The sequence below is a fragment of the Oppia nitens genome, unplaced genomic scaffold (genome assembly GCF_028296485.1).
Source record: "Oppia nitens isolate AA-2021 unplaced genomic scaffold, nextdenovo-longstitch-racon4-pilon3 scaffold23_pilon_pilon_pilon, whole genome shotgun sequence".
NCBI classification, from domain to species: Eukaryota; Metazoa; Arthropoda; class Arachnida; order Sarcoptiformes; family Oppiidae; genus Oppia; species Oppia nitens.
In genome coordinates, this window is record NW_026533203.1 from 167,258 (window position 1) to 183,603 (window position 16,346).

Consider the following 16,346-nt stretch of genomic DNA (forward strand, 5'->3'; position numbering starts at 1 on the left):
CGTTATAAATAAAATTCAAATTCAGGGATATTTTCATTTGAATAAAAGCCTCTGTATTCTTACATTTTTTCAAAAAAAAGTTATAATATAAATATAAAAGACATTTAGACAAACATAACATTTTTACTAAATAATTGTCATTTAGTATTATATATCTTATCAAATCTAGTTTTTTCAAATATTTTTTTTTGCTTTTTTAACGCTTAAATAAATTAAATTCTTGGCTTTAATATCTAATATATACATAAATATATATATATATATATATATATCATATATACAGTATATAACAAAATAGTGTTTAAAAATTTTATAAATACATTATTTAATAGAATTCGTATTAATTTATTAAGATTTGTAACAAAAATATATCACAAAACTATCGCTTTATATATAAAAAGGCAATAAATTAAAAAATGTATGGATATATTATATTTAATAATAAAATGATCATGGTAAATTGTTAAACGATGGATTAGTCAATAGCTCGATCTCATGAATTAGTTGTTGGGTTTGATTTTGAAGTGCATAACAATCTTCTTGAAAGTGATCCCATTCTAAGTCAGTATCGTTTTGTCCATTTATAATGAAGTCATCGCTTAATATCTCATTTTCCCACTGAAGTTCTCCCAGAGATGAAGAGCCGCCTAAAGAGGACTTCTCTCTCATATCTGATAAATCACTTTTGCTTTTTAAATGCGTTGTTTGTGTTATTAATGCATCAATTAATGGCAATTCACAAGACCTCTCATCCATTGTGTTGTCAAATGTCAAAGGATTTGCAAAGTTTAAAGACATTGATTTGTCAACAATAAGATTCTTGACATTTCAAATGAAATTATATCAAAAATGTTAATATAATTAAAAACAATTGCATTTAAAACAGAATATTCTTTTGACTATTCTTATGATTCTTACATTTGGTTTGTAGTGATCTTCAGTTAATAGCCAAGTCTTGTGGCTTTAAATTTAGTGACAAAAAAATTGTTGGAAAGAATTCATTATAAAAAAAAGTTTTTGATTAAATTAAAAGAATAAGTAATTTTAAAATTATGTAAATTTCTCGTTAAAAATAGTTGTTTGAGATATAATTTGTTGTTTGACTGACTCTCGACTTTCTGTATTATTTTGGCAATCATTAAGTGAAGGCGTTTCACAATTTCGCTGTATTTTTATAAGACTGAAGGTTGAGGTTTAGTAGAGGTTTGTCGTAAAAAACGAATTTTTAAAAAATTTATTGCAATTTAAACAAAAATTGTTACTAATTTTGAGTATATTTTTAGTCAGTAATTATTTATATATAGTTTTTATCACTAAGAATACAGAATCCTATTATTAAGACTAATATAAGTCAATGAACTTATGAATCAAGAATTTGATAATAAATTACAATCTAATGCTTAATATGTATGTTATTAATGATTGAATTGATGACATACCTCGTGGTTTGAATTGGTATTACAGATGCCGACAATTCCTAAAATATTTAGTTAATTAATATATCACTTAAATCAATGACATATTGTTCAACAAAACAGAATACTCTATCACTCACAGGAAGATTGAATTCAAACATAAGATTTTCAAATTCAATCGTATTTGAAGAACTATGTCTTCTCATAGCAAATGTCTGACCACTCATCGTATGTCTTTGTCTTCTAGTGATTGAGTCCTTTAAATTGGTCCAAAATATAATGCAATTACCGGTACAACAAAAACATTTCTGCACCCGACAGGCACACCGACCCATACAACTGCCCATTGATTCATAAATTCAAACCGATTCCTGCAAATAGTTTATCGCATATTTTATAATTATATCTAACATTCTTCAATATTTATCAATTTTATCTAAATAAACATAAGTTATAAATTATTTAATAAAATATATGTTTTTTTAACACAATGATTATGATATTTATAGCATAGTATCGCACGGTTTAGTGTCGACACTGGTTTTTATTGATTTGTTTGGTTGTCTGAGTCAAGCGCTCAGACAGATACTCATGACTTGACAAACAATTGCTTTACTCATTCAATATTGCACTCAATTATCTCAATATTTTAATTAATAAATAATTTATTAAAAAATAAATTTTACAAATATTATATTACATTATATCAAATAAAAATACAATTAATTTTGTGAATTAATTAAATTACACTTAATATCGACCACCAAGTGGTCAATACGGGGCGCATAAGACTTAACTTTATTAATATCTAAAACTTCGACAAACCATTCAGTATTCAAGTGTATTGATGACATAATTTGAGATATTTTTGCACATAATTCTTGAGCCCAATTGTTCCAAATTATCTTAATATCTGATTTAGTTTTGCAACCAAAATGTGAGACGTTTTCATGAATATGTAAAATGCGTTTATGACTGTCCTTTTGAAGCGCACGACAGGCTATCTCAAGACTTTCCAGTGATGTAGGAATCAGTCCCATATAGACCCGATCGGCAACACTCTCGGGACACACGTCTCGATTGTCACCGAAATGAACAATACATTTATTGGACACTCGATTCAGTTCCAGGTTTTTCTCAAGTGCTGTAATAGAGTTTGGATTCCATTCGCAGCAATGGATCAGTTGTGGATTGCAATGAACAGCAAAAACAAGTGTAAAGTAACCGATTCCGGCAAATAAGTCCACAATTGTCTCACCGGTGCAGTCAAGTCGTGACACTCTTAGCTTTTCTTTAATGTTACCGAAACTAAACATACATTTTCTTACATCAAAAGTGTAACTAATGTCATATAAAACATATTTAGTAAATATCACAACAAATACATTCAAAATCAATGCATTTTATACATAATTCCGTTGTCTTTGTGTTTGACCCACGAGTTGTCTCCTCTAACAAGCCGTACATTTGGTGTCCTGAAGTCATCCGATGTGATCCTACTCTTGACAGCCAATCGTTTGCAATTAAGTTTCTCACATAATTGGTTTATCAGTTTATCGCTGGCATTATCTTCACCGCCAACTTATTCACAATAATTGTCAAAATATAGGATAATATTTAAAAAATAATTAAAAATAAATAAAATTAACTTAAGATAAAATAAATTTACCGAAATCGGTGTAAACCTTGTCGTCGATAATGACGAGATCATTGTGTCGATTATAACGCATTTTATAGCCATCACATCCATCAGATCCAACTGTATTGACACTCATTTGTTATTAATAGTCAATGAATTATCTCTGAAGTGAAGTGAGAGTCAAATGTTTGAAAACATGTGTTTTGTTGTAATGTTTTGAATTCAAGTCATGTGTTATTGTGTTGTGTTTTGCCATACATTTCAATGACTGATATATTCATTAATCTCTTGTTTGTCACAATTTGTCACATCATTTGAGACATCACTGTCTTTGACTACAGACATGACATCAATGATGGCATCACTGAGTCGGATAACTCTTCATTCGCGAGGATCAGTCAATCGGTTATTACAAATGAGGCCAAACAATCAATTGGTGGCCAATCGGACGTTTAAGTTATGGTACGAGAAGACACTAAAGTTGATGTATAACAGGAGCCGACTGTTGAATGCCGTTAAATCACCACTTTTTCATCGCAATACTAAACAAGAATGGTATGAATTAATAATCAATTGGTGACCACTTCTTATGTGTTAACTTTGATTCATAGGAACATTAAGGCAGAACTGTTTGCTTTCAATCAACGACTTCATGAAAATATCAGCGAAGAAAGTCTTAAGATTGCGTTCACTCATCAGTCGTATGTCGACAAAGAAGTCAAACAACGACAACAACTCGGTATTAGTGATGTCTCCATCAATGTCAAGGATAACAATCATTTCATACAAATTGGACAAAATATTTGTAACTCTTATATCAAACCATATTTAAGACATTTTCTGCCGCGACTTCCTGAGGAAGGAATACAGTATTTAAATATTTTTTTAAAAATAAATACCGTAAATGATATTTTAATAAATATGCGATTTTCAGAGCGATCTATGATTATCTGATGTCTGAAGAAGTGCTTTCAGATGTCGCCAAATGGATCGGTTGTATTGATTTGGTCTTATGTGAGGTAAAAATATTAATAATAAGTCATTAAAAAAACTATATATGATTACTGCAATCAAAATAATATTTAATTCATTGTTAAGGACTTTCCACCAAAAGAGTCCTCATTAGCAAAGACTACACTTTCCATTGTCGGTGCTATTGCTGAAGATAATGGAGTGAAAAAGGCTAATAATTTTGTATTAGATTTCATATTAACTTATATACTAAACAAAGACGTCCTCGAAATATGGCAAATCCCTAATCCGAAGTTTCAATTAAGAAATATTCTTAATCGACAACAACTATCAGAACCCGAGTATAGATTGCTTCGGGAAAGCGCTTCCGGTACTATTGAGGCCTGTTATGTGGTCGGCATTTATGTAGACAAACAATTAATTGGTTCGGGTAAGTCCATCTGATTTCTTGTTTATTTTTATTTAAAGTATAGTATTTACTAATAACATAATGTATACATTTTATAGCACCGGGAGAGACAATAGAGTTGGCCAAACAAATGGCAGACTTAGATGCACTCAGAAATCTATTTCATTTAAAGACTTCTCAGATGTTATTCAAATTTGGTCCCAAAGCTTATGATATTGATTTGAGTCAAACAAAACGTGAATCGCTTTATTTAAGTGAATGGTCACCAAATTCATTGAATAATAATATAAAAACTAAACAACTTTTGCAAAACATTTAATTAAGTATATTTTAGATAATGTCATATTTATGAAGTAAACATTTTATACAAAATAAATATATGATAAAAAATATTTATATATACAGTACTGTAAAATAGTTATAATAATAAAATATAATTCAATCAATTGGCCGAATAATTACCGGTTAATTCACTTTAAATTCAATCACTTCATTAAATGTGTTGATTTAAATGTCTGACCATTGAGTCGACCATAAGATTACCGAATCTGTCTTTAATCCTAAGTCTTCCACAAACATAACGGGTTTCTTCAGTTCCGTCAGAATATATTGTTTTCATATTTCCATTTGAATACTCTCTTCTCTGAAACACAATGTTTGCAATCATCTAATGGTATATAATAAGTGAAGAAGTCATACCTTAAACTTATCGGTTCTAATCTCTCGGTCTCCGTTCGCAAACTCTAATACTTCAGAGCCATCCGAATGTATTCTCCAAACGGTTCCATCAGTCATACGAACTTCTTCAGAACTGTCGGGGTTTATAATTCGCTGCAAACCATTGGCATAAGTGATATGTTTGACACCATTCTTATGTATTTTCTCTGACTGACCACTATTTAAAAATCGTTTAGATGTGATATAATTATCGGTATATTATATAATTAAAAATTAATGAGTGATTAAAAATTACGGTACTTCGGGAAATCAATGATTTTGAGGCCATCCGGATATGTTGTTTGAGTGGCACCGTTAGCAAAGGTGTAGAACTATAAATTGAATTACAGGTAAAATAAAATAACAAATWTATAGWACTTATTACAGTAATTATAATTTCAATGTATATTAAATTAAATACAATTGTATTATCTTTAGAAACAGTCATTTTATCTCCATTTGGAAAATTAATTGTAGTATCAGTTTGTCTTTCATTCACTGATATATTGTGTCCATTGGTTGTCAAAGTCTTTTCACTTCTGATGGGAAACACTTTAACATTTTGCTTAAGATTTGTCTTTTCATGTTTTTGACCGCTAAATAAATCAAATGATTTCGACTCAATACTAATCATCTTTTTGTTTAGTTTTTCAATCTGTTCCGTCAGTTTCTTAAGTTCATTACTGATTGGACTCAAAATATCTGAATCGACTGATTGTGGTTTTGTAAGTATTTTATCCGATATTTTCTCTTTACTACTATTTTTCAATCTCGTTAACCGTTCTTCAAGATCATTGATTTGATGTTTAAGTGCTGAAGAATAAGCGCCACATTTTGGTTCAGATAATTCACATGAATCTGATGATTGTTCCTCACTATCAATTTCTTCAATATCTTGAGACCTCCAATGAACTCTTTTCTTGACCTCTTTCTTAACCGGCAAATGTCTTGTATATTCAGCAGTTACTTGTCTATCGTTAGCACCAATAAATCCATTACTATCACTACAACTTTGCTTAAGATTTTTCTTTTTTAATTCAATTTTTTTGAGTAAATCTTGTAATTCGTTTATGTCTTTGTCTTTTAGTTGTTCATCAATTGAATTGTCATCAATTGATATGTTTTCATAAATTTTTTGCAAACAATCAAACAATACTTCGTCGCTATCGTCTAAATCTTGAATAACTGTCGGAGCATTTCTGGTGATTACAACTGATTTGTGGTTTTTATCCAATTTAGTAGTCAATGGCATAACTGGTTTGTTCACAGGTTTCTTCATTTGTGGTTTTTCTTCATTTTTATTGCATTTTCTAAATTGATGTCTATTTGTGTTCACTTTATTTAAAACATTTGTATCTACTTTACGGACAAAAGTCTTTATTTCCAATAACTTATTATCACTTTCTGGTAATACTTTGGTAATTGTTGTCCGTTTTTTGCCACTATTTTTCGGCGCAAATCTCTTAACTCCTTCTCCTTTACGAAGAAAAGGTTTTTTCGGTTTATTTTGTATTGTTTCCACCGATTCGTCAGTTTTTTGGCCATTAAGTCTGAGATCAAGTAATTGTTCGAATGTCTTGACATTTTTGCCATCAATTCCGGGAACAACTACCGAATCTTCAGCAAATGATTGGTTAAAACTAATGTTATCACTCGTCTGACTTATATTGAAATCATTATCATCTGCTCTCACGTCTTCAACAGATTCATCACTAAAACATGTTTTCATTTGTTTATCTATTGGTTGTAATAACTGTTTTATGTGTGAGTTATTGTCAACGACTGGATCAGAATCAACGTCTTCTTCATTTATTGGTTTCATTTGGCGATTGGTGTGAATCCTTTGAATCACTTCTTCTTGCATTTGTTGCCACTCTTTCAACTCAATCAACTTATCCATGATTTGTTGCCATACATGTGTCCACTCGTCTACAAAGCGATCAAATGTTGTATCCATCCATTAGTTGTCACAAAACTATTGATGACTTAATCACCAAAATATCAATCAATTAAATATTAAGTTAACTATTATATCAATAATTGTGTCAATAATTATGTAAACAATTGGCGCAAACATTCAAAGAGACAAACAATGGTTTCATTGGTTGACTTTTCCATTCATTATATACTTTAAGCGCATTATTTGAATTCATAGCGAATTCATATTATTATTCAATTGATTAATAATTTGATAAATTATTAGATAATTATTTGTCATTTGTTTGTGACTTTGATTTCAAACTTTGTTTTCAAACTTTGTTTTAATTTTTCGCTTAAATCTAGATTATAATTCTCTACTAAAATACATCGTTTTAATGCATGCAATCAAATGCATTAAATTACATACATATCGCACGAAACAATTGTTAACTAAAATATTAAATGTTTTTCATTTTATTTTCCTTTTAGTTAAGTTAGTTTGGGGTGGAATGGGTGGTGAGGTTAGGAAGTGTTAGGGTGTGTGTGTGGAAGGGTTAGGTAGTGGTGTTGAATTGGGAGGTAAGTGTCTTGGTTGAGGTAACACTTTTCAGTACAATGTTTGGCTAAAGTTCTGTATATGTAATCCATTTGTTGTAGTTTCACGCGCACTGCTATAACCATTAAGTTTATGACAAATATAGTACTATTTTATTAATTTATTTTATGTTAGGTTAGGTTGGGGTGGGTGTGGAGGGTTAGGAAGGGAAGGAACTGGAGGTTAGGGTTGGTATCTAAAACTTTTAAATTGTTATTTTATAAGCGTTTAAAACTTGAACAACAAATGGTTTACATATACCGAATGGGAACAGATTCGGTATATGTAACGCATTTGTTGTTCAAGTTGTGAACGCTGTTAAAATGACAATTTAACAAGTTTTAGAAACCATCCCTCACCTACCGTTCCTTCCCTCCCCACACACTACTTCCTAACCCTCCACATCCACATCCACCCTAACATAACTTAAATAAAGTAATAAAATAGTACTGTATTTATCATAAACTTAATGACTATAACATCGCGCGTCAAACTTCAACAATCAATGCGTTAAATATACCGAATGTATTGCAATTGAATCAATAGATTGTTAGTAAAACTCTATCAATACTACTATTATATGTCTCTCTATTTATTAGAACACTATAAATGTGTGAACGAGAGTACTGTATATTGAATTGAATTATAATTAATAGAATATTACTTTAATTGATATACTTTTACTCAGAAATATCAAATGAAAACCAATTTTTGATTAAATTTACGTAAATTTTATTTCAATATAATTTCAGACACTTTAGTATTATTATTATTATTACTTATAACTAATATATTGTCGACTATTGATAATAACTATATCAACAAATGGGTTGTTGTGTGAGTAAAAACAAGGCTCACATTTCCTCGACATCGATAGCTTGTTCATCAGCTAACCAGAGCTCATCCGACCAATCAATTAGCAATCAAACAGCTAATGACAGACAACAAGCCATTCATTTGAATCAAATCAATGATTCTAAGTCTTCACCAAAAATGTCTGAAGAGGTTATCAGCGATACACTTGTATCCAGTGATGAATTGGTCAGTCGTTCATCTTCTAAAAGTCCAACTAATGATCAATTAAGTGATGTACAGTTTGAGAGTACATCGACTGACTTTTCTTGTGATTCACTACCTCTTCCGTATGAGAAGACAGTGGATCAGTCAAGTGACTCACTCAACATTAATGGTGACATTGAGAAGTCTATGTCCAGCAAACTATTGACTTTTAAAAACAGTGATTTCTTAGGCCTTCCGTTTCAATTCTCTGGTCATATATCTTCAGAGTCATCGACTGAGACTACGACTGACAGTGTCTACACAATCAGTCCAAACAATCAATTCTATGGATTCACTGAATAAGTGTCGACAATATGTTACCACTTCTTAATTCAATTGAAATTCATTTCTAAATTCATTAATAATAAGTTTATATAAATATTTTATTATAATTTAAGTCTATAATAATTTTTACAGTTTTTACAGTATATTAATATTTTTAATAATTTACTGTAATATTTAAATCTTCTAAATAAATAAAAATATTATATTGATAATAATTTTTTTATTTACAAATAAAAATACCGGTACTTATATTTTATAAATTATATATTTATTATAAAATTTTAAAAATGTTTAATCAGAATCACTATTGTTATAATCTACTAAAGAAGCAATAATTGGTTTATCGGTTTCACTATTTTTGATATTTTTTGCATTTATAATAGTTTTATTATTATCTATACTATCATTTACGTTACTATTTATACAATTTTTCAAATTATTTGCATTAAAAATATTATTGGATTCAAATAACTTTGAATTATCGATGAGATCTCTTGATTTGCATTGTAATGTATTATCAAATATAGATTTCTTTAAAATTATTTCTCTTTTAGTTTTTTGTTGAGTTTCGAGTGCTTTAAAAAAATTAATTATTTATATTAATAATTATAAAAATGACTGTTAAGTGAAATATAACTATATCTTACATTTCGTTGACTCGAGTTTCATAAGTTTTGCTAACTTTGAGTCTTCTTTAGACTCGGGAATCAATTTGAGAGATAAAGGAAGCGAAGATCTCTTGAGTAACGATCGATCAGCAAATTTAGTTGCTTTGAGTTCATACTTCTTAGTCTAAATGAAAACAAATAAATTACTTCATTTGTCAATCAATTTAGTATTAATTACCCGAAAAGTCTTTCTAATGGCTCTGTTGAATGAATAGTCATCTTTCCATCGTTTCTGAAGCGATTCCAACTGTTCAATGGCTGGTTCGACATCTTTAGCCTTTTGTTTATCTTCTACTTCATGCTCTAACTTAAACATTGAATCTGTGGCTAATTTTTTGATAACTTCTTTGTCTTCGGCAACTATTTGTTCATTATCTTTGGCATCCCATCTAAGTTCCTGTCTTCGGGCGCCATTCAATATGGCGTAATCCAAATTTTTGGGATCCGTTTGAAATTCAAAGTGATTGTCGCATAAATGACATTTCATACGGAACTTATAGATAGGAGTCGTGTAATACATCCCTGTCTTAGACTTTTGAGCGTTGTATCTGACACTCTGTCCGATGTGATTATTACAGCCATTGCACCAAATATTGAATGGCATCTCAAATCTGAAAGAGATATCAATCAATCATATGATATACAATGTCTTTGTCATAACAAACCTAATGATAAGTATGCCTTCATGTAGTTTGCGGGCTCTGTCCCGAAGTGGATGACTACCTCTGAATTTATTGATTGAACCCTTGGCCGGAGTCCAGTCCGGCGGGTAATACTTATTCGTCGCTTTTCGCTCAGCCTATTATATAAGACAAACATTATTAATATTAATGTCAATCATATTTAATACAATTAATACAAACCATATTGTCTTTAAATTAAGTCTTTTAGTAAACAATTGAATGATTGATCCGTTATTTTTCATAAACAGTACAACACTTGACATTCAATAGAGTTGTCAACAAAACGTCAGTTAATTTCATCACATTTTCTATACATTTGTTGTTCACTAATAATGTTTGAAAAATTTCAATACTTTTCTATTACTAATGCTTTGATAATTAAGACTTAATTTATGTGGTATTTGTTGATCACTTGATTTGATATCAAATTGAATACTAAGTCTTGAAATTGAAGATCACCTCAAATGGACAATCAATGTATGTCTTGTTAACTGATAATACTTTGTAATAATTATCTCGTGTTTTGTTTGTTAGCCATTTGTCAACACTATCGCCAAGAGTTGGCTGTCGAGAGTTCGCCAGCGATCGCAACACTTAAGACATTAATTGAATACTTGAAGAGAGATGAATGTATGTCTTTGAGAGTCATATATCATAGCATAACACATATATAAACCAATTTATAGCCACCACTGCATCGGGTCTTCGCGATAATGTCCGGTCAGCCATTGAATTGCTGAAGAATACTGAGTCGCGAACTGAAGTGGAATCAGTGGCAGAGATTTACTTCAGATTTATTACATTAAAAGCGTCGGAATATGACGTGAATTGAGATCAACTTAAAAATTATTTCAATTATAATATTAATGATCGGATTTTCAGGAATTTCGTGAATTGAAAAGTGAATTATCTCGAAGAAGTGATTTGTTTCTCAAGAAAATGATGGAATGTCGCAAAAAAGTGGCCAAAAATGGACACCCGTTCATATCGGACGGTTGCGTATGTTTTATGCATATTATTATCCATACAATTATTGCATATGATTTTGTTGTCAATATTAGACTATTTTAATCCACGGCTGTTCCCGTGCTGTCAACTGTACGTTAGCCGAAGCAAAGAAAGCTAATAAAAGATTTACTGTTTATGTGACTGAATCTGCACCTGATATGAGCGGGTATTTGATGACATCGATTGTCAGTTATATACAATTACCTATATTTTATTGTTTATATATATATTTTTAAAGCAAAATAATGGTTGAATGGCTTAAAGAAAACGGAATTATGAGTACTTTGATTATTGACTCCGCAGTCGCTTATATTATGGAAAGAGTTGACATTGTTTTGGTTGGCGCTGAAGGTGTCGCTGAAAGTGGAGGAATAATTAATAAAGTATTATTTTATTATCAAAAGATAAATATTTGAATAAATGCTATAATAATAATAATTTATTGTTATTTTTGTTAAATTTATTGTTAGATCGGAACCTATTCAGTGGCCATTTGCGCCAAATCAATGAACAAACCATTCTATGCTTTAGCTGAAAGTTTTAAATTTATACGTTTATATCCCTTAAATCAGTCCGATATTCCCGATAGACTTAAATGGAAAACCAATACTGATTTCGCTGATCACCCACTCGTTGATTATACGCCTCCTTCTTATATAACATTATTATTAACAGATTTGGGAACTTTAACCACTGCTGCGGTCAGCGATCAACTAATGCAACTCTATTTATAGTATTGTTATTATAATTAGTTTTTCAATATTTTTTCTAACAATTACCGATACGGTATTTATAAAATAAAATTTCATATTAAGGTAATCAATAAATGAAATAAATTATTTTTTAAAGTTATTTCAACGATTTTTATTTTAACGTATTGTTTGTCATATTTAATCAAAATTACTTTTTATTACCAGTTTTTAAACATTTAAGAAAATATTTATTTGCTGTTAGTTTGAATAACAAAACAGTAAGAATACGATATGTTTTACACGCATTCAATATAGGGGTATAATATAGAGTTGATTCGTTAATTCAATACTTATTATTAAAGACCAAAAACGGWTATTAACTTTTAATAATTTTTTAATAAATATAAACTTGAAAATAGTTTATAACTTTTTGATTATTTATGTGACTTTTTTTTGTTCAAAATTAAATTACACCAATATTATTTTAATACCTGTACATGTTTTATACTATACTACTGTACATACTAAAATACTAAAAATAAAGTACTAAAATATATTATTATAAAATCATTATATTATATTATTGGTTAATAATTGCAATGTCAAAAATGTATAAAAATCAAATTTAGTTAAAATTAGACAATGTGTCCAACCATTTGAAGTTGTGCTCATCATATATTTTAAATAAAATTTTATAAAAAAAATTAATTAGTTTATTAAATAATTAGTTTAACTAATTAAATAAGAAGTTTACTCAGTATACGGGTATTTATTTCAATGTACAGTATTATACAGTATAGGTATAGTACAGTACTATATTAAGATCAAACCTTTTAATTATATGAGATAATAACAAACTTGCAGTAAATATAAAAATATAAACGTTTTAAATCATGCCTTATATTTAATGTTGTAATTATAACTCAAACCTAATTAATAAAAATATAGATTTTATTATAATTCAATAATTTTATTAACTTTTTGTAAACTTTTAACAACAAATAACAAACTTTTTATTTGGTCTTTTATTATAAATGAACTTTAGAGCCAACAATTACTGTATAAAAAGTTAAGTATTTAAACTTTAATTAATTTTATCAAATCCTTTACTTGGAATCTGGATTTAAAAACTTTTTTTTTAATTTATTGATTTAAATAATTATTTACTTCTATGATTGTAAACTAGTATTGATTTAAAAATAACATTTTTATAGAATTAATATATTAATTAATTAATAATAAATTGAATTGAATTCTAATAGAAATAATTTATATCTATTATAAAATTTCATAAATAATTAGATTTTAAATAAAAACTTAATGACTAGTTATATCATATTTAAGTATTATTTTTTGTATTCGTATTGTTTGAATAAATATTTTAAATGATTAAAATATAGTAATAATCTTAATGTGCGTTAACTGATAAATACAAACTAAAATATTAATATAACAAATGATAAAAAATAATTAAAGATTTATAAATTTGAGTTAATTGACATTTATAAAAATGAGCATGGACATATAATGAATGACTGTATATGATAAATGATGATGGTCATTTTTAAATGATGATGGTCATTTTTAAATTGATACCAAATGTCAAACTAAAATGTAAAGCACGTGTGTGTTAGCAATGGGTCAATACTAGCGATAAGTTTTGTAGGTATTAAAAGCGTAAATACTTTGAATACAATCAGAAATTTTTTATTTTTTTTAAGTATAATAAATCGATAAAAGTAGACATATAAATCTAAGTCCCTATTTGAATGGGAATAATTGTGTCGACTGGGATGGGATGGGATAGAGCAGGAATTAAAGTTAAAAAGTCCAGGGATTAGGGATAGATAGATAGGGAATTAAAATTGGAATATATTGAAATTTACAATAATACTTTATAGATAAAATTAAATTATAAATTTATTTAATTAAATTTTTTACAAATAAATATAATATTAAATAATAAATATTAATTTTTAATATTAAAAAGATTTTGGTATTTTATAATTCAAACACAATATAATCATACACTTGACATAATTCTAATGGTTTATAAATGATTAAGTAATGGAAAAATCATTATTAATGTTAAATACAGCAAAATATGTATATATTGATTCATTTTTAAATTATGTTAATTATTGAGATTAAAACAAAAATGTATATATTATTAGATTATATATTATAATGTTATAACAATATTAATGATTTGATTAAATTGTAATGTATTGTATTTAACTGTTGTGATAATGCATGAGTACATTCAAAGTATATACACTTTTAATGCCCGTTTCATTGATTGTTAGTATTGACTGTAATGTTAGTCAATGACTGTATGGTATGGCATGTGATTCACAATGTATTTCATATACAAGTGTATAAGTGTCTCAAATGTATAGTAAATGTCGGCCTCTAGTCGTGAGCAGCGATTGGATAACACTTTGACGTTATGTTCGACTGAATTGTTTTGTGAGTGAAAATAGTGAGTAATAGACAGCTATTGAGACTCTATTAGAGTATTATATATACAGAGAGAGAGAGAGAGAGAGAGAGAGAGAGAGATAGACAACACTGAAGACAGCGATTGACACACAAGTGATCACTGAAGACATCACTACTGATATCTCATTTGATTTAATTAATTGAAATAATGACCGATAATCGAGAAGACAATGTCTACAAAGCAAAGTTGGCCGAACAGGCCGAGAGATATGATGGTAAGTGACCATCGGTTGACCAATTAATTGATTGTTTTAAATGAATTGTTTTGTTTACCGATTGACAGAAATGGTGGACGCGATGAAGAAAGTGGCGACAATTGATGCCGATCTGACTGTCGAGGAACGGAACCTATTGTCAGTGGCCTACAAGAATGTGATCGGTGCCCGACGGGCCAGTTGGAGGATTATATCGTCTATTGAACAGAAAGAGGAACTGAAAGGATCCGAAACACGCATTGAGTTGATTAAGACATACAGACTTCAAGTCGAGAAAGAATTGCGTGACATTTGTCTCGATATACTCGATGTCTTGGATAAGCATTTGATTCCTACGGCTTCTTCGGGAGAGTCGAAAGTGTTTTACTTTAAAATGTCAGTCACTTATTCATTGATAACTAAAAACTGAATTTATAATAATTAAGATTATTATTAATATTAATATTAATGGTATTATATTAGGAAAGGAGATTATCACCGCTATTTGGCTGAGTTTGCGGCCGGAAATGATCGCAAAGAGGCGGCTGAGAATTCTTTGGTATCGTATAAGTCAGCTTCAGATATAGCGATGACTGAATTGCCGCCAACACATCCCATAAGACTGGGTCTGGCACTCAACTTCTCAGTGTTTTATTACGAGATATTGAACTCTCCAGAGAGGGCCTGTCGGTTAGCAAAGGCTGCTTTTGATGACGCAATCGCTGAATTGGACACACTTTCTGAAGAGAGTTATAAGGATTCGACACTTATAATGCAATTGCTTAGAGATAACCTGACGTTATGGACATCAGATATGCAGCACAACGGTATGTCCACATATATATGCTTTTGATTTGTAAATTAATAGGATATTTGTTTGATATTAGGAGACGGCGACCAAAAAGAGTCTTCAGGTGGAGCACCGCCCGCAGAGACTGAACAGACAACTGATGTCTCATAAATTTTATCAATTATTTTTAGTTTCAGTTAAAAAGTCCGTCTGTTCCCTAATCCTCATCTAATAACGACATCATTAATACTGATATACTTTAAAATTGTTTTAATTTTATATAAGTTTTAATATGAGCGGTAATATTTGGTTTCACTTTATCTAAAATTTTTCATTAAATTTTGAAATATTAAGAGTAAAAAACTACCGGTAATACAATAATATTTATGTATCGTATTTAACTTCATAAAAATTTGTCTAATGAAACCAATTTTTAGAGTTAATTAATTTATATTTTAGCCAAAATTTTCTAAAAAATTATCGAACAAATGGAGTTTATTTTGTATATTATTTATATTATGTTCATAGTTTGTAAACCCAATTATAAAAATTAATATAAATAATAATAAATAACAAAATCAGAGACTTATGTTAAATCTAATTTTAATTTATATACAACTAAATTAAAATTTAATGAATTTAACAATTACTGTGAATATTAAATTCAATTTTATAGATAAATGCAAAACAAACTCCATTTAAGCCAATCTTAACGTAAATATATTTTATTCCATTTTGTGATAAAAATATTTAAAAACATTTCTCTAAATTAATATTAACTAATATTTAGCTATAAAA

The 16,346-nt window shown here is 28.9% G+C and overlaps 6 protein-coding genes across 6 annotated transcripts; 3 read left to right on the forward strand and 3 right to left on the reverse strand.

Moving 5' to 3' along the window:
* Window positions 1-2,047: 2,047 nt before the first annotated feature.
* On the reverse strand, window positions 2,048-3,190 carry LOC128953733 (tRNA wybutosine-synthesizing protein 2 homolog). Its single transcript, XM_054299253.1, has 4 exons — window positions 3,085-3,190; window positions 2,825-2,996; window positions 2,164-2,756; window positions 2,048-2,055 (listed from the first exon to the last, which is right to left on the reverse strand). Exons 1-4 carry the CDS (start codon window positions 3,188-3,190, stop codon window positions 2,048-2,050), a joined length of 879 nt encoding a protein of 292 aa, XP_054155228.1.
* Window positions 3,191-3,391: 201 nt separating this feature from the next.
* On the forward strand, window positions 3,392-4,712 carry LOC128953735 (39S ribosomal protein L44, mitochondrial-like; the record flags this gene model as incomplete). The annotated part of the gene is made up of 5 exons (XM_054299254.1): window positions 3,392-3,609; window positions 3,666-3,923; window positions 3,989-4,073; window positions 4,153-4,456; window positions 4,534-4,712. Coding segments are annotated over exons 1-5 (1,038 nt in total), but the record flags the coding sequence as incomplete, so codon positions are not given.
* A 176-nt stretch (window positions 4,713-4,888) lies between these two features.
* Window positions 4,889-7,240, reverse strand: LOC128953866 (centromere protein J-like). Its single transcript, XM_054299395.1, has 4 exons — window positions 5,574-7,240; window positions 5,414-5,484; window positions 5,135-5,330; window positions 4,889-5,078 (listed from the first exon to the last, which is right to left on the reverse strand). The coding sequence occupies exons 1-4, from the start codon at window positions 7,107-7,109 to the stop codon at window positions 4,929-4,931; spliced, it is 1,953 nt and encodes a 650-aa protein (XP_054155370.1). The 5' UTR covers window positions 7,110-7,240; the 3' UTR covers window positions 4,889-4,928.
* A 2,407-nt stretch (window positions 7,241-9,647) lies between these two features.
* On the reverse strand, window positions 9,648-10,687 carry LOC128953592 (coiled-coil domain-containing protein 130 homolog). Its single transcript, XM_054299084.1, has 4 exons — window positions 10,543-10,687; window positions 10,345-10,478; window positions 9,858-10,290; window positions 9,648-9,803 (listed from the first exon to the last, which is right to left on the reverse strand). Exons 1-4 carry the CDS (start codon window positions 10,543-10,545, stop codon window positions 9,648-9,650), a joined length of 726 nt encoding a protein of 241 aa, XP_054155059.1. The 5' UTR covers window positions 10,546-10,687.
* A 68-nt stretch (window positions 10,688-10,755) lies between these two features.
* On the forward strand, window positions 10,756-12,104 carry LOC128953609 (translation initiation factor eIF-2B subunit alpha-like). Its single transcript, XM_054299107.1, has 7 exons — window positions 10,756-10,839; window positions 10,897-10,992; window positions 11,049-11,185; window positions 11,245-11,361; window positions 11,424-11,536; window positions 11,609-11,753; window positions 11,841-12,104. The coding sequence occupies exons 1-7, from the start codon at window positions 10,827-10,829 to the stop codon at window positions 12,102-12,104; spliced, it is 885 nt and encodes a 294-aa protein (XP_054155082.1). The 5' UTR covers window positions 10,756-10,826.
* Window positions 12,105-14,442: 2,338 nt separating this feature from the next.
* Window positions 14,443-16,234, forward strand: LOC128953676 (14-3-3 protein epsilon-like). Its single transcript, XM_054299190.1, has 4 exons — window positions 14,443-14,779; window positions 14,848-15,154; window positions 15,242-15,585; window positions 15,646-16,234. Exons 1-4 carry the CDS (start codon window positions 14,713-14,715, stop codon window positions 15,717-15,719), a joined length of 792 nt encoding a protein of 263 aa, XP_054155165.1. The 5' UTR covers window positions 14,443-14,712; the 3' UTR covers window positions 15,720-16,234.
* Window positions 16,235-16,346: the final 112 nt, after the last annotated feature.